Source organism: Elgaria multicarinata, chromosome 10 (assembly GCF_023053635.1).
Source record: "Elgaria multicarinata webbii isolate HBS135686 ecotype San Diego chromosome 10, rElgMul1.1.pri, whole genome shotgun sequence".
NCBI lineage: Eukaryota > Metazoa > Chordata > Lepidosauria > Squamata > Anguidae > Elgaria > Elgaria multicarinata.
In genome coordinates, this window is record NC_086180.1 from 89,701,220 (window position 1) to 89,727,753 (window position 26,534).

The following is a 26,534-nucleotide window of genomic DNA, read 5'->3' on the forward strand; positions in this document are numbered from 1 at the left end:
AGGTGGAATTTGGCATTGGCATCAGGAGAATGGCTTGAGGGGAAACATTTTTTTTTAAATCCTAAAAATCAAGTAATGAATAGATCTGATTCAAACTTGGCATGGCTAAAGCCCTTCTTTAGAGCTATCATGGTGCCAATTTCCATCACTCTATCTTCAATATTGACAACTGTGGCTAACCAAAAATGCTTACATCTGCATAATTTTTAGCCACAGTTGTCAATATTGAAGCTGCCCCTGAGTAAATATGTATAGAATTGATTTTTAATAGTGTGGTCGCTTCGAAACTGTTTTTAAAAATCTAAAACAGCAAACTGGAAAGAAGTGCTCTGCAACCCTATGCTTACTTCTGAGGTCTTACTTTGGTTTAATCAGAAGTAACTCTTTCTCTGTTCAACAGGATTTACTCAAAGGTAAGCATGCATTGGATTTAGTATGACTTGGATGTAAATGCAGTTGAAATCAATGGGATTTAATCTTAAGTAAGGGAATCAAGCCTGGGGAATAAATGAGCTACATTGAAATTACACACACACATGTCCAATTCTGCCTTAATCCACCCCTGCACAGAATCAGAGGTCTCTGTGTGTGTGTTTATGAGAAGGAATTTGAGGGGGAAATTAAAAATTCCTAAAAACTCAAGGGATGAACTGATCTGATTCAAACTTGGCATGCCTAAAGCCCTACTTGTACATTGATGGTGCTATATAAATAATAATAATAATAATAATAATAATAATAATAATAATAATAATAATAATAATAATACTTAAGAGCTCTCACAGTCCCAAGTTTCATCTCTTTATATTTAAAAATGAGGTAACTGTAAGCATTTTGGTTAATTCCCCTAGGAGCTCCAATGAGTAAGGGGGCAGCTTGCCACTTGATCACAATATCCATCAACGACAAGAACCAATGAACTGGAGGTGGAAGGAGAAGGGGTGGGGCAGAGCAGGCGCAATAGCAGTGGGTGAGCAAACAAGTGAAAAGAGAATTCACCGATATAGCTACGATTGTTAGAGGATTATGAAACGGAGATTAAAAAACGTGCAGGCAAACCAGGGAAGAAAAATAGGTGTGATGGAGCTCTATGTCTGTGGGTGAGAGCGTGGGATATTTGGGCGGAGTCGCCAGCCTGCCAATTTTAAGTGGCTTTGGAGATAAGTTCTCCTTGTGGTATCTTTGATTGTCAACACCTGGCTGAGATTTCTGGCAGTCAGGTCTGGTTGAGATACTGTGTAGAATAGATAAACGGTCTTGGAAATTAAAATGGTGAAGCCCCATCATAGTTTAACTCTGTTAAGAAAACCCTCAAGAGGTCATCCCCCCCCATTTATCATCATTTGTCAGCAGATCTTAAAGTGACATACACAGGGACCCCAAGGGGTCTCCCATCCAGGCAATTGCCAGACCTAGACCTGGTTAGCTTTAGCAAGGTTGATACAGTATATGTCTTCAGCACACAACAGCAGAACTTTCCCCAACCCATCCACCTACAATGTGTGGGTTGCTTTCCTGCTTATTTATTTTAACATTTATAAGCCATTTTTCATCCAAAACGTTTCCCAAAGGCATGTACAATAGAAATAAAGTACACATTTAAAACAGAAAAATTAAAATAGGAATGGAGAAATCTGTTAATTTTTGGTTTCACTGTTTTGTTCATTTTCCCCATCTTCATAGAATCATAGAATAGCAGAGCTGGAAGGGGCCTACAAGGCCATCGAGTCCAACCTCCCGCTCAGTGCAGGAATCTACCTTAAAGCATCACTGACAGATGGTTCTTTCTGACTCATTTCTGCATCAGTTTGCAACTTTTAAAAAAATCTGTACAGACATTTGTGTGCATTTTTCTGTGCATTTTTCCTAACATACAATTTTTGTATGTTTGCCTAGTATATACATTTTTGTAAAGAGTTTTCCTTAATATAGTGCTGCTTTGTATGTTTCTTCCAGTAATATATACATTTTTGTGTGAACTTTCCCATAATATAGATACCTTGTATGCATTTTTTTGTTTTGAGAACTACATTTCAAAATTTGGGAAAGTTTGAATACCAAAGGATAAAGGCACACATTTATCCTTTAAGGGCAAATAACTAAACAAAATTCTCATGCATCCCTAATTTAAAACAGTTACAGCAACAATAATAATTTGAAATACGTGGCAACAAAAGAAAACCACAATAAACTGCAGAGCCAGGAGCAACCCAAACAAGGGGAAGAATTCAACTAATACTGAAGGCACATTGGACTAAGAAGATCTTTACCAAATTTCTAAAGCAGAGGTCTCCAACCTTTTTTGTTCAGTGGTCACATACGGAATTTTGAGATAATGTCATGGGCACTATCACAAAATGGCTTCTCTGGGGGGGCTTGTCCATTCATAAAATGGCTGCCATGGTGGGCATGGACAGTCACAAAACATTCATTTCCCAGAAGGCAAAGTGGTGAGACTAAAAGAAAAGTAACTTGCCCAAGAACCTAAGTACAAGAAACACAAAGTCACTCTTTTGAAACCACACTTTACTGCTCCAGCAACACCCTTTTCATAACATGCAATTTGACCAGTCTGAGAGACAATTATCTTGACCAAGAAACTGAGTACAAAGCAGAGATGGGATCTAAACTCCAGATGCTGAATCACATATTTACTCCCACAAAGCTCAACAAAATGCCCATTTCACAGAAGCACAAAGACCCACCCACACCAGCAAAACATTCTTCGACATGACACACCTACACCAAAACAAACAAAACCAAGCTAGCATACACAAGGCAGAGAGAACATGCACCTCCTCCAGGCCTAGGCCTAGGCCCAGGCGTTCCCTGGCACCCCTCTAGTCAAGCTGAGAGTTCTGTCAACGATCTTTCCAGAATGGCAACAGATGTATTTTCTTGACCTAATAAAAATAACTCTCTGCTTGAAGAGAAAGTACACATCCCCCCCGCCCCCCAAATAACCATAGGAATACTGTGCCTCAGTGAATAAGCTGCTTTTCTACTTTTGGCAATAAACCCCCCTACCTACCAGAAAAAAAATGGAAACGTTGGGGCCAGGCAGTGCAGTCACCAGAATCAAGGGGGAAAGCTATCCTTGGATGGTACCACTTCATGTTTGAAAATTGTTATTTGTCAAATAAAATAAAATCCTCTTCCCTACCCAAAGAAAAATACAGTGTCAGGGAGGGCACAGCCCTATGGACGGCGCCCTCGCCACTTGGAAGCCCTGAACTCGGAGTTTCCGAGATTCCTCTGCCCTGCCAGGCTGAAGCTGACAGGGCAGAAGGAGCGGCAGAGGCCATTTTTGCCCCCAGCCCTCCCATCTCCTGTATTTACGCTAGATGGGTTTCCAGTCTGTCTAGCGAGGATGCTTTGGAGGGGGCTGGGGATAAGTCATATTGCTCTCTTATTTATTCACATATACATACTATGCCCTAGAACAGATGTTTTCTTGAAGGTTTAGAAGATGAAAACAAGAACAAGATAAAATGAGCACAATTACAAGGGAAAATACAATAAAACTACACAAAGTCACCCCTCTAAAAGCAGGGAGCAGAGGAACACAACTGCAGCATTAAATGGATGAGAAACACAATGCAAAGGAATAAAAATGCAAGGAGCTAAAATAGCCTAACCCCTATATAAATTCAAAGGTCTGGGAAAATACAAAGGGTTTTGCGTGGCGCAGGAAAGACATGGAAGTTGGAGCCCAGACCTCTCTGGAGAGAGCATTCGACAGTCGGGACCACTCCTTTTCCTCGACGTGCCCCCATTTCTAGGTGCAGGAGTGGTTTACTCCCCCATGAGGGAACAGTCTAGGAACACTGCCCTGGAATTTGTAAAGGAAAGGTGGTTTGTAAATATTTTAAATGCATAAATAAATGTAAATAAACTGCATTTAAGAAAGCAGGGGGCAGGGGCATTCTCCACTCCCACGTTGTGATTCCTCAGGAGCTTTTGTATCTGGTTCACTTACTGGTTGTAGACATGGGCTGTTGTCTGTCTGTCTCCTCTGCCTTTTTGTGGGTTTTATGCTATGTGCCTGGGAGGGAGGATACAGAGCCAAGTGGGGGGATCTGAGGGGGTGCCCATTAGTGTAGTGACGGGTAGAGGGAGATATGGCCTTGCGAGAAGGACTTGCCAGTTTAGGGGAACTCGGAGCAGACAGTTAATGGCTGTCCCGTGTTCCGGCCCTCCTTGCACCCGCAGGTTTGTTGGTTGCCCTATCAGCCAGCCCTCGGGCCTCTGGATGCTGCTTTTAAATGCCAGATCGGTGCATAATAAAACTCCCTCATCCACGACTTAATTGTGGATGAGGCAGCTGATCTGGCATGTATAACTGAGACCTGGGTGGGAGAGCAGGGAGGAGTTAGTCTCTCCCAGCTATGCCCACCGGGGTACTTGGTTCAGCATCAGGGTAGACCTGAGGGCCGGGGAGGGGGGGTTGCTGTGGTCTATAGGAATTCCATCTCCCTCTCCAGGCTCCCTGTCCATGCAACTACTGGTCTGGAGTGTTTGCACCTTGTGTTGGGCCAACGGGACAGATTAGGGATCCTGTTGGTGTACCGCCCACCCTGCTGCTCAACAGGCTCCCTGGCTGAGCTGACGGAGGTGGTCTTGGATGTGCTGTTGAGAGCCCCCAGACTGTTGGTTCTGGGGGATGTCAACATTCACGCTGAGGGCACCCTATCTGGGGCGGCTCAGGATTTCATGGTCTCCATGACAACCATGGGACTGTCCCAGTATTCCATCGGACCGACGCATGTAGCAGGGCATACTCTAGACTTGGTTTTTGCAACTGGACAGGGAGATGGTGATCTGAAAGTGGGGGACTTTACATCAGTCCCCGTGTCATGGTCAGATCACTGCTTGCTGAGATTTAGACTTACAGCGGCTTTTCCCCTCTGCAAGGGTGGGGGACCCATTAAGATGGTCCGCCCCCGGGGACTAATGGATCCGATTGGTTTCCAAAGGGCTCTGGGGAGTTTTCTGGCTGATAGGGCTGGCTCTCCTGTCGAAACCCTGGTTGACCTGTGGAATGCAGAAATGACCCGGGCGGTTGACAGGATTGCTCCCGGGCACCCTCTCCTGAGTAGAGCTCGTACGGCTCTGTGGTATACCCCAGAGCTGAGAGCGATGAAACAAAATAGGAGACGGCTAGAGGACAGATGGAGGCGAGCTCCAGATGGATGTAATCAACTCCTGGTAAGTGCATATAATACAACATATTCAAAGGCAGTAAGGGCAGCAAAAAAACAGTATCTTGCAGCCACTATTACTTCATCAATCTGCCGCCCAGCGGAACTTTTCAGAGTTGTTCAGGGGCTATTAGATGCTGGCCCCAAGGACATTGTAGAACTGTCTGAGGACCGCTGTAATGAATTTGCCAGGCACTTCCAGGACAAAATCTCTGACATCCGTCGGGACTTAGACTCCAGTGTTATAGCAGTTGAATCTAGTGAGGTGTCCAGAGCGCAGGCTTGTCCTGTTATCTTGGATGAGTTTCAGTTGGTACAGCTCGAGGATGTGGACAAGGTGCTTGGACAGGTCCACGCAACCACCTCTGTACTGGATCCTTGCCCCTCTTGGCTAATAAAAGCTAGTAGGGATGGAACAACCGGCTGGGCCAAGGAGGTGATTAATGCTTCTCTACAAGAGGGAGTGGTCCCAGACCATCTGAAAGAGGTGGTAGTGAGACCACTCCTGAAGAAAACTTCCTTGGACCCAGAAAATCTTAGTAACTACAGGCCGGTAGCAAATGTTCCAGTCCTAGGCAAGGTCCTTGAGCGGGTGGTGGCAGGCCAGCTCCAGACACTCTTGGATGAGACTGAGTATCTGGATCCATTTCAGTCGGGCTTCAGGCCTGGTTTTGGCACGGAAACAGCCTTGGTCACCCTGTATGATGACCTATGTCGGGAGAAAGACAGGAGAGGGAGTGTGACTCTGTTGATTCTCCTTGACCTCTCAGCGGCTTTCGATACCATTGACCATGGTATCCTTCTGGGACGACTCGCTGAGCTGGGAGTGGGAGGTACTGCTCTGCAGTGGTTCCACTCTTATTTGGCGGGTCGGTTACAGAAGGTGGTGCTTGGGGAACATTACTCGGCCCCATGGACTCTCAAGTATGGGGTCCCGCAGGGGTCGGTTTTGTCCCCCATGTTGTTTAACATTTACATGAAGCCGCTGGGTGCGGTCATCCGGAGCTTTGGAGTGTGCTGTCATCAGTATGCTGACGACACGCAGCTCTATTTCCCCTTTTCATCTTCAGCAGGAGAGGCTGTGGATGCGTTGAACCGGTGCCTGGCTGCGACAATGGACTGGATGAGGGCTAATAAACTGAGACTCAATCCAGACAAGACTGAGATGCTGTTAGTAGGTGATTCCGCTGACAGGATGGGGGGTGTTCTACCGGTTCTGGATGGGATTGCACTCACCCTGAAGGAGCAGGTTCGTAGCTTGGGGGTTCTTTTAGACCCATCATTGTCACTGGAGGCTCAGGTGACCTCATTGGCACGGAGTGCCTTCTACAAACTCCGGTTGGTGGCCCAGCTATGCCCCTATCTAGACAGGGATAACCTGGCTTCAGTTGTCCATGCTCTGGTAACCTCCAAGTTAGATTACTGCAATGCGCTCTACGTAGGGCTGCCTTTGAAGACGGTTCGGAAGCTGCAGCTCGTGCAAAATGCAGCAGCCAAATTGATTTCGGGAACCAGAAGGTTTGACCATATAACACCTGCTCTGGTCCGCTTGCACTGGCTGCCTGTATGTTTCCGAGCCCAATTCAAGGTGCTGGTTTTGACCTATAAAGCCTTACACGGCTTGGGACCACAATACCTGATGGAACGCCTCTCCCGACGTGAATATACCTGGTCACTACATTCAACATCTAAGGTCCTCCTCCGGGTTCCTACTCCGAGATAGGCTCGGAGTATTGCAACAAGGGATAGGGCCTTTTCGGTGGTGGCCCCAGACTGTGGAATGATCTCCCTGATGAGGCTTGCCTGGCACCAACGCTGCTATCCTTTTGGCTCCAGGTTAAGACTTTCCTCTTTGCCCAGGCATATGGCGGCACATCCTAATTACCCACATGTTTAGTTTTTAATCGGTTTTTAATGCTTTATGTGTATGTTCTGTGTTTTAGAGTTTTAAATTTTGTATACTTGTTTTTACCTCAATTTTAGAATTTCTGTAAACCGCCCAGAGAGCCCTGGCTATGGGAGCGGTATATAAGTTTAATAAATAAATAAATAAATAAATAAATAAATTCAATGGGTCTCATAGCCCATTCCTACACCACTTTATTCAGAAGTACACCTCACTACATTCATGTCCCTAAGATCAGCTTCTATACCAGAGGACTGGAAAGTAGCCACCATAACGCCATTTTTAAAAAGTGATCCAGGTAATTACAGGGTGGTTAGGTTAACATCCTTTCTGGGTAAACTGGTGCAACTATTAATGCTAAGCATATAGTAGAGGGGTGGGCAACTTCCGGGGGTTTGAAGGGCCATAATGGCCATCCTGGAACACTGCATGGGCCACCCACACAGCTCTATCAGCAGTGCAAGTGGCCAAATTCGCCTCTATTTTGCTGGGAAACAAGGCACAGAGGGAGTGCACACCATGTTTCCCAGAAGAATCGGGTTCCAAGAGTCCACCAAACAGCTGTATGCTGGTTGTTAGGAGGCCCACTCTGCAGGGAAATAGGGCCCATGGGAAGCATAGGCACTGTTTCTGAGCAGAATCACCCTCCCAACAGCCAGCCAAACAGCTTGCCAAATGCCTTGTTTTCCATGAGAATCACTCATTTTAGCAACAAGAGCAGCAGGGATTCTCTCTCTGTGTGTGCACAAATAGCCAGAGTGGGCTGCATGTTGCCCTGATATAGAAGGACAAGTCTTGCTGAAGAAGAATCAGCATGGCTTGAAAATGTTAAAATTCTTTTGAAGTATCAAAGCATGTGGATAGAAATGCGAATAGGTTGTGGATCAGGATGATCTGGTAGACATTGTTCAGTTGGACTGTTTTGATAAAGTCCCTTACCAGAGACTCCTGAGCAAATGTAGCAGTCAAGAGAAGTCCTCTTATGGATCCCCAATTGGTTAAAGAACAGGAAGCACAGAGTAGGAATACATGGAGAATTCTCACAATAAACAGCAGAGTCTCCCAATGACCTGTATTGGGAGATGAACCAGTGCATTTTTTATTTGTTCATAAATTCACTGTAGTTAGGGGTGTGTGCAATGACGTGGCACAGTTAGCTGATGATACCAAATTATTCAGGGGTTAAAACAAAAAGGGACAGCAAAGAGCTCTAAAAGGATCACTACAAACTGGGGGAACGAGGATTAAAATGGCAAATGCAGTTTAATATTAAGCAGGGGGCAATCTACAAAAGTCATTTGATGCAAAGGGAGAACAGTTTGAAGTCCTTTGTGACACATGATAAATGGCCAATCTGCAGCCAACCACCCATTTTCTGAAAGTCCTTTTACCCACAATCATGCAATGAAGCTAAATGGTGGGAGATTCGGGACAGATAAAAGAAAGTACTTCTTCATACAGCACATAGGGCTCATCTACACCAAGCAGGATATTCCACTATGAAAGCAGTATATAAAAGGCAGGAGCCACACTGCTGCTTTATAGTGGTATTGAAGTGCACTGACGACTGTTGGGGCCCATTGACACATACCATATACTGCTTTCATAGTGTTATATCCTGCTTGGTGTAGTTGTGTCAATGGGCCCCAACAGGTGTCAGCGCACTTCAGTACCATTATAAAGCAGTAGTGTGGCTCCTGCCTCTTATATACCACTTTCATACCACTTTCATAGTGGAATATCCTGCTTGGTGTAGATAAACTATGGAATTCACTTTTACAAGACATAGTCCTTGTCAAATTCATGGAGGTTAAGGCTGTCAATAGCTGCTGGTCATGCTGGTTATGTATTACCTCCAGTATCAGAGACAGGCAGGACTTGCCTCTTCATATCAGGAGGATTGTGCTAAGATCCTGCTTGTGGGCTTCAATTTGGGGTATCTGGATGGACACTGTAGGACTAAAGAAGTGAAAACCTGCACATTTGCAGTGCAGGTTTTCAAACTTTGCTGTGAGTCTCTCTGCTAAAGAGCATCCAAATGAGCAAAGCCGCTCCTGTCCTCCCACCTCCAAACTTTCTGTAGTTTGAGCTTGTACAATATAGGAAAAGTTTTATGACTTGATTCTACTGAATGTATGAACCAGTCGTTGAACTTAAATGACCAGGCCATTTTATTTCTAATCACAATGATTTATTTATTTTAATAATTGGTTAACTGCTTCCCTGAAGGTCCTGTGTGGATGGAAATGTGGGCTAAGAATGTGTTAATAAACAAAGTAAATCTCGTTGAAACTGCATTTGAGGGCGTGACTGCAGAGTTGAATGCTTCCTTTCATCTTGATTGCTTGCTTTCTCACACCAATCGTTAAGCAGCCATAATAATTTTTAGGGATGTGCTCCGCTCCGATTAGAAGAGGAGAATCAGAAGCAAATTGGCCTGCTCCGTCTTGCCCAGAGGCAGAGTAGAAGCGGACCAGGGACCCGTAGAAGCACGGCAAAGAGAAGCGCCCATAAGCGGAGCGCTTCTCTTTTCGTGGACCGATCCAATCGCCATTTTGAAAAATTTCGCCCATAGGATTGCATTGCGGAAAAGAATAGGGGATAACCGTGTTGTTTTTAAAGCTATCTTTCTGAAAGTTCGTGTGCTTAGAGAGTCGTGGCTGGGGGTCATTTTGAGCCTACTCTCAGCTCTCTGTGTGCTGTGGTTCGCTTGCTAGAATTTTTGGAAAAATCGGGTAAAACAGCGGGAAAATACCTTTTTCGAAGGGCTGAGGGGCAGAGTCAACTCCTGGTCAGGATCACATGATCCCAAAGTTGGAGGAGGGGATAGGCAAAACGGGTAACTTGGGATTCTGGGAACTTCTCTTTCTTAGTCTGAACGGACTTTTCTGAAATCATATACTAAGCCAATAATAAGAGATAGAAAAAACACAGCACTGCTACCCACCCTAACTTTGGGGAACAACTGAATAGATGTGGTGCAAGTGGATGAGCTCCCCTAGGGCAAGGACGTGCCCTGTGCACTCTCCTGTCCTTGGAGGGCCATCAGAGCCCTCCAAAGGTAAATCACTGGATTGAATGCCTATCATGAGTTGAAGTGATCGTTTGCTTCTTAAAGGCTGGTACCTAGACAGGGCCAGTCAAATTGGCAGATGATTCCCCCTCCTCTTGGGCACGTCCACTCCCCTCTTACTGGTAAAAGACAGATATATATTCCACCCCTCCTTTGTTTATTTATTTATTTATTTATTCCGTTTTATATGCATTATTGGCTTTGAAACTATCCTTGGCTCACTTCCTTGTGCCCCCAGAAATGTCTGCTGCCTGCCTGCCTCCCCTCCCTCCTCCCCTGCCCACCTCGAAGGGATGGTTTGGTTTTTGTGTGTCTTGTTTTGACTCAGGGGATAAGTCCTTCCTGCGCTCACTTAGACTTTTGGAAGTTCCAAATACATTTTTCAAGTGTGGAAGAAGATTCATATTTAGGTTTATCTCTACTCCCCAATTCATGGCATGTTGGGATTTCCTTTGAAATGGGCCCATTCAGCTGTCTGCAGATACTGGGGTGTCCGACTTTCATAAATTCCCCCAAAATCTGGGGATGATGGGATTGGCTTGAAACTTGGCATCCATGTGGACACATGGGTAAGCTGTCATGGGACCAAAGGTGAGGTTTCTGACATGCAAATTGATGTAGTTGTAAAATGGGACTTGATTTGGGGTGAGTTAAAAGGTTAGAGCCCCGCCAAAAATCAGGGGATGATGGGATTGCCTTGAATCTTGGCGTGTATCCCTGGATAAGCTATCATGGTGCCAAGTTTGAGGTTTCTAACGTGCAAATTGACGGAGCTATCGAAAGGGGTGTGAATGGGGTGCCCGATTTTCAAAAATTCCCCAAAAATCAGGGGATGATGGGATTGGCTTGAAACTTGGCGTCCATGTGGACACATGGATAAGCTATCATGGTAGCAATTTTGAGGTTTCTAACATGCAAATTGACGGAGCTATTGAAAGGGGTGTGAATTGGGGTTATGGGTGGTGCGTTAGAGGTTAGAGCCCCGCCAAAAATCAGGGGATGATGGGATTGCCTTGAGTCTTGGTGTGCGTGTGTATCCCTGGATAAGCTATCATGGTGGCGAGTTTGAGGTTTCTAACATGCAAATTGACGGAGCTATCGAAAGGGGTATGAATGGGGTGCCCTATTTTCAAAAATTCCCCAAAAATCAGGGGATGATGGGATTGGCTTGAAACTTGGCGTGCATGTGTATACATCCATGAGGTGTCATGGTGCCAAACTTGAGGTTTCTAACTTTAACAGAAAAAAAGTTGTATACTTTTTTAGCTTTCAATGCAAGCCTATGGGGGGGGGGAAACGGAGCTCCAATCCGGATCCGGAGCTCCACAGCGGAGCGGAGTGGACATAGGCGGAGCGGAGCGGCCCAATCTGCAAATCGCGGATCTGGAAGAGAAGCGGAGTGGGGGGTCCGTGCACACCCCTAATAATTTGTATGGCAAGAGAGCCCAGTAAAGTTTGTTGCTTTTGCTTGTTCCATTGCATGTGTCAGCCAATGCCCAACCAGCCGTGTGTGTGTGTGTGTGTGTGTGTGTGTGTGTGTGTGTGTGTGTGTGAGAGAGAGAGAGAGAGAGAGAGAGAGAGAGAGAGAGAGAGAGAGAGAGAGATATTTTGGAATTGTTCTGACTTTGCTAGAACATGACTTCAAAGCCTTATGGGTTATTTTATATTTACAGAACCATCTGAAAAACAAGAGTATGGGGAACCATAGCAACAGAGCTACAGTGAATGTTTGGAATCAAGTCCACGCCTTTCATGGGGAAGCCAAATTGAAAACACTGAAATGAGTGGGTAACAGGAAGACAACAACCAACCCAAATATATGTGCAATTATTATCCTTTTAAATGGGTCCAATCCAGCTAAAAATCAATCACTTTATAGCCCTGACTATTTCAATTCTCACACAAAAGGTGCTTCACTTTAGCTGTATTGTACTTACTATAATTCTTTTGTTTGTTTATTTTAAGTTAAAACATTATTCATCATTTTTACATATTACAAAAAAGTTTAGCATTGTTTGCATATAAAAACACACACCTGACATTTCCCCCTAAATTAGCAGGCCATTCCTTCAGTTAATGTTGTTAGCCAGTTTCTCCATTTCAGCCATTTTGAGGATTTTAAATAACTACTTATACATTTTGGAGTAGAAGCTAGTTTCCAGTGTCAGGCCTAAACTATGTTAGCAGCAACTTAAATAACTTCACAATTTAAAATGTTCACAGTTGTACACATTCAGAAGTAATGTTAACCTCCAACACCCATTCTAATTAAGTCTGCAGTCCTAGGCACACTTACCTGGGAGTAAGCACTACTGAATGCAATGGGACAAACTTGTGAGTAAACATGCCTAGGATTATGTTATAAGTAGGGCTACAATATTGCCTGGGTTTTACCCAGATTCTACCATGTCACCTAGTGCCAGTTTGCACCCTTAGCTGCCCTAGATTCCCGGCCTTCATAAAAATAAAATTCTCACCTTTGTAGAAGTAGAGATACACAGCAAGATGTGAAGAAACTATTCTGCACATTTGTTTTGCGAGAAAATGAGCTTCCAGCCATTTTTCAGTGTTTTTAGCCAATGACTGGAATCACAGCTATGATTGACATTTAGAGGGCCATAGACATTAAAAATATTACCCACTCATTGTCCTCAGAAGGGATTTCCAGATTAATTTTTATTCCTGTGTTTGGGTCTTCATTGAGAACAATTGAGAAATGTAGAATTTTAGTGTAGCAGTGATTAGGAAGTAGTATATCTATTCCAACGCAAAAGTAGCACCTGTAGTGGAATCACTTGGTTTGACTCTGCGATTCCCCGGGCAGAGAAGGGGTGTGTGACTCAGCCAGCCCAGACTCACGCTCCTTCACTGCCGCTTGTTAACCCTTTGAAGTCTAGGTTCTCAAAGAAACAACACCACACTCCAGAAATAGGGACCAAACACTTTTATTCTTCACACTACACACTTCCATAAGGGTCCACACATTAAGGTAAACACGTAAGAGGTTTGGGAGGAAAACACAGACAAAGGAATGACACACTTAGGACAGCAAGAACTAATACCTTATCCTCCCCTTTTACGCACTCAAGCCTAATAGAATTCACACTCACTCCCCACTTTTACCACCCACCAGCCGTAACTCTGGCAAGGTCCCTTACCCAATTGTACCCAAACCTAAGTTAAAACAAAACAAACACTTAATTCTGCGCCTCAACCCCTTTGTTGCTCACTCCAACTTGGCTTCATGTCACTCAAATTAGGACTCCTTCCCTCGGGAGCCTCCGCCATCCAGCCGGCCTGGTCTGGATGCTCTGACTCTCCACACACACGCTGGACTCCTGACATCCCACAGGAAAGAGACCGGACCCTTGGGTGCCCTTTTATCCCTTTCTGGGACTCCCCTGTCACCAGACCCACCCTGTCCAATAGAAACCCCATAGTAACCCATACCTCTCCCAAAGGGAGGGGGAATGCTCCCAGACATTGCACAGCTGCAACTTGTTACTCCCCCCCGGTACCAGCCCGGGGAGGTGTTATCAGATGCCAGGCGCTTCTTGCCCAGCACGGCCTTGGCATTTCATTTGCTACTCCCTTTTCAGACACAAAGAAACCCCTCTGCCTCTCCCTGGGATGAAGCAAAAGATGTTCTCTTAAAAAAACCATGGGCTCAGCCCATGACAGCACCTAAGACAGCAGTTCATAAACTTCCCAACTTAGGTCTTATTTCATTCAACAAAATCTAAGAAAAAATACCAAGTTTATAAACATTTTTAAACCTCCCCTGCTAATGCAAAGACATCCCCCTGGATCATATCCATATTGTAGGAGGTGGCACTTGAATATATTCCAGTGCTGTTAAAACCATACTGCTAGGAGGGAGGGGTGAGAGAATAGGGTGTGACAATACTGCAGTGTAGTACAGTGTTGTTCTCCAGTCTTCTGGTGTGTTGGGTGTTCTAGGGGAAATGCAGTCAGGTGGAATCTGTGAAGTTGACTGAAAGAGCAGTGCTGGTGGAAGCAGAAAAGGGGATTAATTGCTTTCCTACCCATGGGGAAAACTAGGGGAATTCTTTGGGGGGAGGTGGATTTTGATTAAAAAAAACCCACCTTCCCTAGTGCTGCTTTTGCAATCAATTTCACACCCACATACACCCACCCACTGCCCATTTTCCTAACATAACATAAAATCCTGAAATATCCATGTTCAATTTGAGCCTCCGGGCTGTTGAGTGGGTCTTAAGAACATAAGAAATGTCATGCTGGATCAGACTGAGGGTCCATCTAGTCCAGCATTCTGTTCATACAGTGGCCGGCCAGCTGTCGGCCAGGGACCTACAGGCAGTACAGCACACTCCTGCCCATGTTCCCCAGCAACTGGTGCATATAGGCTTACAGCCTCAGATACTGGATACTTAAAATGCTGCATTAGATGGTATTACTGTGACTAATTCACCACATACTAAAATCAAGGCCAAGGAGATTCCAGCCCTGTCATGACAGTCTGAGGGGCCTCATCTAGGCCTAAGCCTGTCCTTCTTCTCCCTGGGGTCTCTCATTCCAGCCTCTCTCCCAGTTTGTAAAAACTTTATATCCTCTGAAAGTCTGTCTTGCCCACTGGAATGCCCCCTTCCCCCCCTCCAAAGACGAGTTTCCGATCTCAGAGAGGCAGCCAGCACTGTTCTCTCCATGCTAGCATGGAGGGGGAAGGAGAGGTGATTGGACCTCCAACTCCCAATTCCGAGGTTGTAGCTCTATCTCCAGTTTCAGAAAGATTTTACAAGCAATCCTATGTTCCCTGGGATGCTCTCACTTGCCTGGGAGTAAACCCCATTGGACTCAATGGGAAATACATATGAGTAAACATGTATAAGATATCATCATCACAGTGGTATTGGTATCAAACAGAAACAAAAAGTCCACCAAAAAGTGTTAAGACTGACCAAAAAAATAATAATAATAAAAAAATGAAAGCACCCAATTAAATACAGAGAAGAGTTAGTAAAGAATTTCCATGCATAAGAAAAGCACAGATAATGAAGTGATTTGCAAGGCATTTGTAATTACTGAATTACACTAACACTACAATCCAATATATATTTATTTAATGGGAGTTACTCCCAGAAAATGTGCTGCTTAAGACTTCTTACAATATAGAAGGTGGCATATAAAAGTATTACATTTTATTTAGCATTTGATGATTCAAATATATGTTAGATGCAAAAAAAAAAAAATCTAATAAAGCCAAAACAACTTTTTTTCTATCTATAAACCAATTTCAAAAGGAGTGGGAAATTAGGGTGGTAGTGGTAAACCCTTCCTCTCCCCAAAGCACATGATTTTCATAATTGCCAGAGATAACCTGCAGAATATGCAAATGAGATGCTAGATGTGGCAAATTTTAGTATGGTGACCCTAGCTATAAGTTCCAAATCTGAAAGAAACAGGCTGTTAGAGTCATTCTGCTTGAGCAACTGAGTGCTTTTACAGTTCCACTTGCACTTAATGTTGTTTAGGGTATATAACTCTGCATTCTGGGCAACTTTGCAGCACTAGATATCTCATACGGCTCTTCTTTTGGACAAACCTGCATTTTCATGAAAGCCCTCCTGATTTTTGTTCCCTCCATTAATTGCTTTTCTAAGAACTTCACAACAAAATCAGCAGGGTCTTACCTTGTGCTGCAGCCACTGTACTCAAGTATTCCAACAAAATCCTATGCTTCCTCTGGAGCTGCAACATACTTTTTAAAATTCACACAAATATAAATACGCCAAAGAGTGAAAATTCTTCCAAAAACAAGGAGAAGTGCCTTACTGTCCAATAATGGACTTCTCCCAGCTCATTTGGAGCCCGATTCCCAAGTTTTGCAACTGTCTTTTTCAGCTAAATAAACTCCCACTCATTGCGTTGAACTCCAGCCAGCCATTCTAATTTAAAGCAACTGTCAACTTTGCTATGAAACACAGAGAAGAGGTCCCTGCACACAGCAAAAGGGGCAAGATATTTGCTTTGCTTCCAAACTGCCATCATATGCCATTTAGGCTACAATCCTACACCCACTTACCTGGGAGTAAGCTCCATTGAACTCAATGGCACTTAGTTCCGGGTAGACATGTGTAAGATTGCACTGTAAATCAATGAGGCAGCATGGCCTCAGGGCAATAATGTGGCATAATATTTGCAAACTTTAATAGTCCAAGTTGTCTCCTTCTGTGAAAAGAAAAATATAGAAGGGAAACTCTCTTTTTTTTTTCCTGGCCAAAGCTGTGTTTATGGTGGAGTTTGCAACAGGGGTCATCAACCTCTAAATCAATACAGAGTAAGAGAATCAGCCACAAGGCTGGCTCCGGGCCAGACTAGATCTGACGTAGGAGATCTGTGAACATGACCACCATGGCTTAAAATGAATGAATGAATAAAGCAGCCATGTGGGGGTATTATAGCAGCTTCAAGGGCACAATTTAAATGCAAAAAATGGCACTGAGTTGTGGGGAAGAGTAAACCTTTCTCCCTATGCACCATGACCCCCATCTGAATGGTGCCATCCTAGCGGCTTCCTCCAGACCAGGGAACAATCTACATGGAAATGGAATGAGAAACACTTTCTGGTTTTATTTGGATTTTCATGAAATCAGCTTTGGTCCATCAGCAGCACTCAAAGCAGGAAAAGCAGAGTATAACACTACCTAAAAACCCGCTTTCAGGGGTCACACAGTACTTGAAATGGCCATACTTCACAGTTGTGTAGGCAAAGTCCAGTGAGTAGATCTGGACTTCATCAACCCACAGGTGCTACTAGACAGAGTTGTTCCCCGCCCCAGTCCCTGCTCTCCTGCTGTGGGAAGTTTACTAGAAGTGCTGACTTAAGCCCCTGTAGTTTACCCCATAACTCTCCCTTCCCACCCAGCATTTGGGATATTGTGAAAGATTAAAGGAGTGTTAAATAGGATTTTAACGTGGGGCACAGTGCAGTGGAACCACTCAAGAGCCATGTTTAAGGGGGGAAAAACACACTAAAAGGACTTCCTGAAAATGTGCCTTTTCCAAAGGTTGCTGCAGATTGATGAAAGCGTCATCTGTTACAAGCAACCCTGAAGTGCTCTTCCACCACACTAAATCCACCGTGTAGATTGGACACTGGCCTCAGGCTGACTGTTCATCAGCATGTATATCTATTCTGCAAACCTGTCTTGGTTTTAGCTGAAGTACTCCTCTGCTCTTGCACTTTGTATATGGCAGAATCTGGGAAGGGTCAGGCTCCTGAAAATCCAATGCTATCAGTCCACATGAATAAGTACACTTTGAAAATTAGACAGCGGCCCAGTTTCAGTTTGAAAATATGGACAAGATTTGCCCTCCTCCAGTCCACTGGTACTTTACCCATTCTCCAGGATTTATTGAAAATAATAAATGGAGGTTCTGAGGGTGCACTCACTAGCCCCTTTAATACCATAGGATGCAATTCACCTGGACCTGGGGACTTGAACTCATTAAAGGTGCCTACATATTGCCTGGCCATCTTTCTCTGAACCCCAAATCTGTACTGCTACCATTTCAGCCTGTTCGTCACATATGCCAGATGGGACACAAAATCCTTTTCTGGGATCTGTGTTGAAATAGGAGTTCAGCAGTTCTGCTTTTCTCTGTCACTTGTTAGCATTTTGCCATCTTCTCTGAGCAGGTGGCCTACTATTACTTTTGACCTCCTTTTACTTTGGACTTACCTGAATAAGACCTTTGTGTTATTCTTAGCATCCCTCATCAAATTCAGCTCTTTCTGAGCTTTAGCTTTCTTGACATCTCTGCAGTTCTGGGCTACCTGCCACTACACTTCCTCAGTGATCTGTCCCTTCCTCCACCTCCTTCCTGTATGTGTCCTTTTTGATTTTCAAATCAACAGTAAGCTTTTGTTGGCTTCTTAATGTGATGGCGAGCTTAACATTAGAGCAGCCATATTTGATTAATCTAATCAATCCAGATAAAAAGTCAGACATTAGACACTGAGAAAAGTCTGAAGAACAGTTTAAACTGTCTGTGTTCCACTCACACCTACAGAAACTGGTAGCTTGCTTCTGTGAAAAGGGTTTGCAGTAAGGCAGAATTTCCTCTTTCTCCCAACGGCAAGAAAGCTGCGGTTAGCTAAAGATTTCCGCTGTTGCAGACAGCTTTCTGCGCATGCTCTATTTTCTTGCTGAATTGACTAATAAAAAGCTGACACGCCCAGCAATCCTCAGAGAGGAACTTCCTTGGAAAAAGGATAATGTCTTCTCCCATTGCAATGTAAATGCCACATTTTCTGTCAAAAATAAAAGTGTGTTGAACTGTAAGAAGCGTCTTCATAATGTTTGGGCCACAACATTGTATAATAAAACACTAGGGGTTATTATGTGTGAATCAGGCCATTGTATAAGGGCAAACTCTGATTAAAAAAGAGAGGTTAATACTACACAAAAAAGGAAATTATTGGCCCCTTTCATCATCTCCCTTATCATTTATACATGTTTTTCTTGAACATTATACATGTTCTAATAAAATATGCCCCAAAACACATGGACACATGCACCTTGAGTTAAATATGTCAGAGATTCCAGACCATGATTGTACCTTTGATAGCCGCTGTCTTTAATATCCTCATGTGGCCAGCAGCTGTGTCTTCCTGGGGATGTTCTTCATTCATTTCTCCCTCTATGAAGCCCTGAGATTCAGCAGGTTCTAATCAGGACCATGGAAGTTATTTTCAGAGTGAGCCACAGTTGCTGGGAATCAAGTGAGTGTCTTGCAGATACAGTGAATGTCTGGCAGGGAGGAATGTGACTTGGTGGCATAAAATATAGTTCAGACTTTGATGTCAGCATCTGTGATTTCCCCCATGCTATATAAACATTTGCATCCAGAAACTCACAGTACAACGAAGAATACAGTAGTGTGTTGTTTTCATTATGGCTCCGTGGACTGGTTCAAACATGGCATCATTTCTACATGGAAAGTTTTACGTTTAAGTAACTCACAGGAACTCAGCAGCTTCAAGAAGCTTCATTTTACTGAACTCACAGGAAACAGGTAAAACGGTAAGTAGATTTAAAGCACATTCAGGGTTTGGGGGTGAAGAGACAGTCTGTTGGAACGCAAGCAGCAATTGAGGTCTTCTTTCTGCAAAAACCTACACATGTCGCATGAGTGGAACTCCCAATGTCTTCTTCCATTACAAAAAGCAGGTGTGGGGGAGGGGGATTTGGATCTGGGCCATGGTGTGGCAGGGTATAATAGTTACCCCTTTAAAAGCCGTCTGTGGCTAATAGCAACTTTGGATCAAGCCTACAGTGAGAGGCAAAGGGTTAAACCCCCTCCAACCCCCCCCCACACACCATGACCCCAATCCAAATTTGTTCCCTCATTCCATAGATTAAATGCTTTTTGTAATGAAAAAATGTCAGATGTTCAGATCACAGAACCCCCAGGGCACACGTAGTTTGACCCCCAAATTATAGAGGACTGCAAGCAACAGCTGGAAGAAGTTATTCAACCTCTGCCTTTTAGGTGTTTGCCTAAAGTTCCCAAACAAAAGAGTAGAGATAACTGGAAAGGATAGAATCACAGGATGATGTCACTAAACTTTCCCTCATGTTGATAGTTTGGGACACCCAAATGATTCTTTGGCTCAATCTAATTTTACATTATTATTGAGCATAATTATTCCATGAATGATATTAGGTTTTTTTAATAATAGAGCAAATGGTATGGCATAAAGAAGCAACCAATATTAGTGCAGTATCACCTTAACATGTAGCCTTTTGTATACATATATTTCATTCTGCTTTTCCCCAGTTTGTAAATGGAATTCAATTCTTTTTTAGGTGATAAATAAAAATAAATGTTCATCTTACCTAATATATTATAAATGTTGTTGGTTGTTGTACTTTTGTATTTTAGTTTTAAGCTTTATATTGTTTTATACTGTGCTTGTGGTTTTAATTTTCATGAACAGCCCAGAGAATTTTGCCTATTGAGTAGGGTGATCATATGAAAAGGAGGACAGGGCTCCTGTATCTTTAACAGTTGTATTGAAATGGGAATTTTAGCAGGTGTCATTTGTATATATGGAGGACCTGGTGAAATTTCCTCGTCATCACAACAGTTAAAGCTGCAGATGCCCTGCCCTCTTTTAAATCTGGTCACTCTAGAGCAGTGGTTCTCAACCTTCCTAATGCCGCGACCCTTTAATACAGTTCCTCATGTTGTGGTGACCCCCAACCATAAAATTATTTTCGTTCTTCTCTACACGATCCATTGTCATGGGATGGTTTGCTAATGGAAATAATACATAACAATAGCTTTAATAATACAAAAGATGATACATGACATAGTTCAGTCAATACAGTTTCCTAAGACCATCGGAAATATGTGTTTTCCAATGGTCTTAGGCGACTCCTGTGAAAGGGTCATTCGACCCCCAAAGGGGTCCTGACCCACAGGTTGAGAACCACTGCTCTAGAGCTTTATCACAGCAGCGATATACTGTGCAATCACTGCAAATTGCATGCAAAGGACTCAGAAGTTTTTCACCTTATAATCTGCTTTGATTGTGAAGTACTCCCCTGCAGCCTGCCTTAATTGTGCTATAAAGCAAAAAGTCTTGCCGTATTTAGCCCCTACATTTTGAGCATATCTTCGGAGCTGCCGCTGGAGCGCAGGAGCAGGATTTTAAAGAAATGCTTATATCTGTGTAAGTTTTAAAGATAAAGATAAAGACGCCAAAATTGGCACAGTAATAGATATTAGGGAGAGCTTTAAGCTTACCAAATTTGAATTGAATTGGGTCATCCTTTGATTTTTTTAATGATCTTTTACATTTCCCCCCTTAAAATCACTTCCTGGTAAGCAAAGGATTGCTGTCGCCCAGTAGCAAAAACACAAACCGTGAAAGTTTAGCGCTACAGGGATAATCCAAGGGAAGCAAGTACATGGGATGAAGCTTCTAGTATAGTTCCTGCACCTTTAACTGTGGTGATGAAGAGGGAATTTCCACAGGTTCCCCATATATACAAATGACACCTGCTGAAATTTCCTTTTCTATGCAACTGTTAAAGATACAGGAGCCCTGTCTTCCTTTTCATAGGGTCACCCTACTATTGAGCGGTATAGAAATGTAATAAATAAATAAATTGTTTTCAGGATTACAACCCGACAAGTGTGTGTCTGTGTGTGTTTTGCAGGTTTTTGGACTTGATATTTCACATGGACCTATGGCACGATTGGCATCTACCAGGAGAAGAGCCTTCAGCGTGGTGGCCCCCTTTCTGTGGAACTCCCTGCCCCTGGAGGTCAGGCAGGCGCCAACACTGTGTTGTTTCTGGCACCTCCTGAAAACGGTGTTATTCCAGGAAGCATTCCTTGACTGACAGCCAAGGTTTTCATTGGCATTCTGTGTTTTTTGGTATAATAAAAGTGTTTTGTATCTTTTACAGTTTTAATCCTTATGTTCATTGCTCTGGAATCTGTTTCAGATATGGAGTGCTATACAAATTTTGTAAATAAATAAATAAGCTAGCAATGCTAACCTTTTTCTGAAGTACATCTCAGTTTTATAGTGGCTGTTCCAGAGTGACCAATAGGTGTTCCCTTTGAAACAAAGAAATGCAATAGTAGCAGCAGGTACTGTATAGTTTCTCAAGTAATCGCAGTCTAAGAATGGGTGGAGGATGTGTGTTTTTAACTTTGAGTTTGAGGAATTTTACATTCTTAACACAGGACTTTTCACAGCTTCCATGTGAGGATATGTTACGTCCAGGAAGGCAGTGAATGATTCCCGACTGCCATTTTGTGTCATGTCTTCCATGTATTGAACTTATTTCTGGATGCTCATAAACAAAGGCCTATGATAAAGTGGGATAACTGAGGGCCAACTAGATGTGGCTTTAATCATATTTTTGGATCCTTTGATTGGGATTCGTCTCCTATTTTAAAAGGAGTAGTAGCTGTGTAGTGCGTGTATTGATCTGGATTGGGAACACAGCACAGGGAAGGGCTTTAATCCTGTCTCCCTGTGCCATTCTTCATGCAAAAAATGGTCACCCCCACCAGATGCTATTTGCATCCCATCAGGCCTTTCAATTTTTTTTTTTTTTTGAGGATATTGCCGTGAGTTATGGTCAGGACTCCAGACTAGAGCCTACCTTGCAACAGGCTGTAACAGAGTCTGACTATGCTGATGGTAGAACCTGTAGGTTAGACAATGAATTTGTACTGTTGTCTATGATGGGAAGAAGCATTTCCCAAAGCAGAGGGGTGGGGTCACATGAACAAGAAATTACAACACAGAGTTAGGTTCCCTTGCTCCGGCACTACCACCATGAGATGTACCACCCCCTCACTCATCACCCTGTCATACTGATGCAAGTGTTTTGCTAATATGGAAGAAAAGTGCTTTAGACATCCAAAAATCTGGGTCTAATTAGAACCTTTGTTTGTTAATATAATGACAAAAAATGTAGCTTTTTTTCTATTTGAATATGCTTAGGCAGAGTTCTATAGAATTATTTTTTTTATTATGCCAGAACTTCTCCCATGTTTCCAGGAAAGCCTTTCAGTTGTCACTGGCAAGTTTCATACAAGTTCAATTAAAAAAAACAAGAGAAGAAAAAACCTTAGTGTTTTTATAGTATACTTATGCATGAAAGTTTGAGTGAATTTTAGAATTAGGATCTTCAACAACAACAACACTATTAAAAATCAGGGGAATCAATACTGCAGAACTGCACTTGCTGAGAAAATGACCGTGGTCTGAGCTTTGTGGCAATGCTGGAATTAAGCATAATTGTGCCAAAGAAAAGTTATATTTTCCTAATTCCTAGTGGAGGCTGGTGGCTCCAATGTCAGTGGGGCGGTGGATCCACTCTAAGTTTCAGACAGCCACGAGCCTCTACTGCCAATCCCTCGTACATCAGTGTCAAATGCAGGTCAGCTTCCCTAGTGAGAGTGAAATAATCCAAGCCTTCATATAATGGAGATTCAAATTTCTATACATAAGAGTTCCCATGAGCTTGAGGGGAAAGAGAAGGTGCTTCAAGGATGAAGAACATGTGGCCCTCCAGATGTTGTTGAACTGCAGTTCCCATCAGCCCTCATCCTTGGCTGGGCTGGCTAGGACTGATGGGAATTGCAATTCAACAACTTCTGGAGGGCTGCATGTTGCCCTACCCTGGTGAGAAGGCCAGCTGCCGGTGCGATCCATCAAAAGGCATAAGCAGAACATTTAGTTTGGCCCAGAGAGAAAAAGAGAAAGGTTAAATTGTATAGATATGCAAATGCTGTGATTTCCTGCAGGTGAAAAATTAAGATGCAATTTAGGTATAAATGCCAAGTTCTACATTTAGGAAACAGAGACCAAATGCACAGTTACAAGATGGGGGATACTTGGCTCAGCAATACTACAAACGAGAAAGATCTTGGAATTGTTGTAGATCGCAAGCTGAATATGAGCCAACAGTGCAATATGGCTGCAAGAAAGGCAAAGGCTATTTTGGGCTGCATTAATAGAAGTATAGCTTCCAAATCACGTGAGGTACTGGTTCCTCTCTATTCGGCCCTGGTTAGGCCTCATCTAGAGTATTGCATCCAGTTCTGGGCTCCACAATTCAAGAAGGACGCAGACAAGCTGGAGCGTGTTCAGAGGAGGGCAACCAGGATGATCAGGGGTCTGGAAACAAGGCCCTATGAAGAGTGACTGAAAGAACTGGGCCTGTTTAGCCTGGAGAAGAGAAGATTGGAGGGAGACATGATAGCACCCTTCAAATACTTAAAAGGTTGTCACACAGAGGAGGGCCAGGATCTCTTCTCGATCCTCCCAGAGTGCAGGACACAAAATAACGGGCTCAAGTTAAAGGAAGCCAGATTCCAGCTGGACATCAGGAAAAACTTCCTGACTGTTAGAGCAGTACGACAATGGAATCAGTTACCTAGGGAGGTTGTGGGCTCTCCCACACAACCTCCCTAGGCAACCTCCCAGAGGCCTTCAAGAGGCAGCTGGACAACCATCTGTCAGGGATGCTTTAGGGCGGATTCCTGCATTGAGCAGGGGGTTGGACTCAATGGCCTTGTAGGCCCCTTCCAACTCTGCTATTCTATTATTCTATGAACTAGAATGAAATGTCTGTTCCATATTAACATCCCTGGCTTCAATGGAATTTCTATTGCATTCCAAATACGAACTCATTTCAAGGAGTGACCGTTAGAACAGCTGAGTTGAACTTGTGGACACCGATCCATCGCAGCCCACTATTCGTGTATGATGGTCTGCCAAGTGTTTTTTCAGTCCCAGGCAAAAGGAGGAGTGTTACTGTGCTCCAGGTGACTGCACTTGCAGTCCACATCACAGTTGGGCAAGGAGGCTCACAAAGACTTAGGCCTGTTCAGTATAATTGGAGAGGTCCAGGTAGATCATGGCCACTAAGATGTGCAAAAGGCATTGCCTTAAACTGTATCCCATCTCTCTCTCTCTCTCTCTTACCAGAAATGGCCTTTACTTTGTACACTGTCATTTCCCAAATAGGAGGAATTTGAATCCCATGTTGTTGTTGTTTATTCGTTCATTCGCTTCCGACTCTTCGTGACTTCATGGTCCAGCCCACGCCAGAGCTTTCTGTCGGCTGTCGCCACCCCCAGCTCCCCCAAGGTCAAGTCTGTCACCTCCAGAATATCATCCCTCCATCTTGCCCTTGGTCGGCCCCTCTTCCTTTTCCCTTCCACTTTCCCTAGCATCAGCCTCTTCTCCAGGGTATCCTGTCTTCTCATTATGTGGCCAAAGTACTTCAGTTTTGCCTTTAATACCATTCCCTCAAGTGAGCAGTCTGGCTTTATTTCCTGGAGTATGGACTGGTTTGATCTTCTTGCAGTCCAAGGCACTCTCAGAATCTTCCTCCAACACCACAGTTCAAAAGCATCTATCTTCCTTCACTCAGCCTTCCTTATGGTCCAGCTCTCGCAGCCATAGGTTACTACGGGGAATACCATTGCTTTAACTCTCCTCCCAAGAAGTAAACGTCTTCTGATTTCCTGGCTGCAGTCAGTGTCTGCAGTAACCTTTGCACCCAGAAATACAAAGTCTGTCACTGCCTCCACGTTTTCTCCCTCTATTTGCCAGTTATCAATCAAGCTGGTTGCCATAATCTTGGTTTTTTTGAGGTTTAACTGCAACCCAGCTTTTGCACTTTCTTCTTTCACCTTCGTCATAAGGCTCCTCAGCTCCTCCTCGCTTTCAGCCATCAAAGTGGTGTCATCTGCATATCTGATATTGTTAATGTTTCTTCCTGTGATTTTAACTCCAGCCTTGGATTCGTCAAGCCCAGCACGTCGCATGATGTGTTCTGCATACAAGTTGAATAGGTAAGGTGAGAGTATACAACCCTGCCGTACTCCTTTCCCAATCTTAAACCAGTCCATTGTTCCAAATTCAGCTGATGTCAGTGCTTGTGCAGAACCAAATATGAGAGGAAGGCATGTTTCTAAAGCTGGATGAAAGCTGGAAAGGAATGCCTTTCCGTCTGAGTTCCTTGATTGCATGATGTGCAACATTCCTTGAAAATAAGCATTGCCTCAATGGTTTGGGACACAGAAGGAGTTGCCTCAGATCTGTAAAAGTACTTGCTTGTCTGCAGGGACTTTATGCAATGTTTTCAGCTGGAGGTTGTTGTTTTATTTTATTTTATTAAATGCTTCTGTTGCCAAAGTAGCCAAAGTTGGAATATATATTGAAACCAAATTTGCAACCCTTTTCAAAGTAGGCATGGTGGGTGGGGGATTTCTAGTCAACCTAGACCATTATGATAGTAGCAGAGCAGGGGCAGCTGACCACTACTCCCAAATGCCTCCCAAATTGCTTCTTGCTAGAGCAGACTCAGCAGAATCAGCCTATTGGGACACTCCTGGTAGCTCAGTCCACCGTCTATTCCCAAGTCTCCTAACTTGCTGAGCACAGTTGGCTGCAGTGATTCCAAGCCCTCTTGCTGAGATGCAAGACAATAAAGAGGTCCACTGTGTACTCTACAAAGCTTTATTCAATAAATAAACACCTCTTCACACCTGATGGGAGTGTGAATGCTAGGAGCTGCCCTCTAAGGCCACAGCTAGACCTAAGGTTAATCGTGGGATCATCCAGGGTTCACCCCTGCCTGAACACTGGATCCCCTGTGTGTCACCTAGATGAACAGGTTTGACCCCTGGACGATCCAGGGATAAACCTTAGGTCTAGCTGTGGCCTAAGTTTAATTAGCCTAACAAAGCAAGGCAGTAAACTAAAATAGAGAGTTTACCTGCAGTCCAACTGGCACATACCTCAGGTAGGGTCTCTTTGGAGAGG

The 26,534-nt window shown here is 43.8% G+C and overlaps 1 protein-coding gene across 2 annotated transcripts in view; it reads right to left on the bottom strand.

Moving 5' to 3' along the window:
* The window catches only part of C1QTNF7 (C1q and TNF related 7), a 91,718-nt gene extending 75,590 nt beyond the window's left edge, over positions 1-16,128 (bottom strand). Inside the window, exon 1 of one of the 2 annotated variants that reach the window (XM_063135225.1) lies at positions 15,853-16,128. In XM_063135225.1, coding sequence (XP_062991295.1) covers positions 15,853-15,919 — 67 coding nt within the window. In that variant the 5' untranslated portion in view covers positions 15,920-16,128. The remainder of the gene's footprint in view (positions 1-15,852) is intronic. The other variant, XM_063135226.1, reaches the window with a different exon arrangement.
* Positions 16,129-26,534: the final 10,406 nt, after the last annotated feature.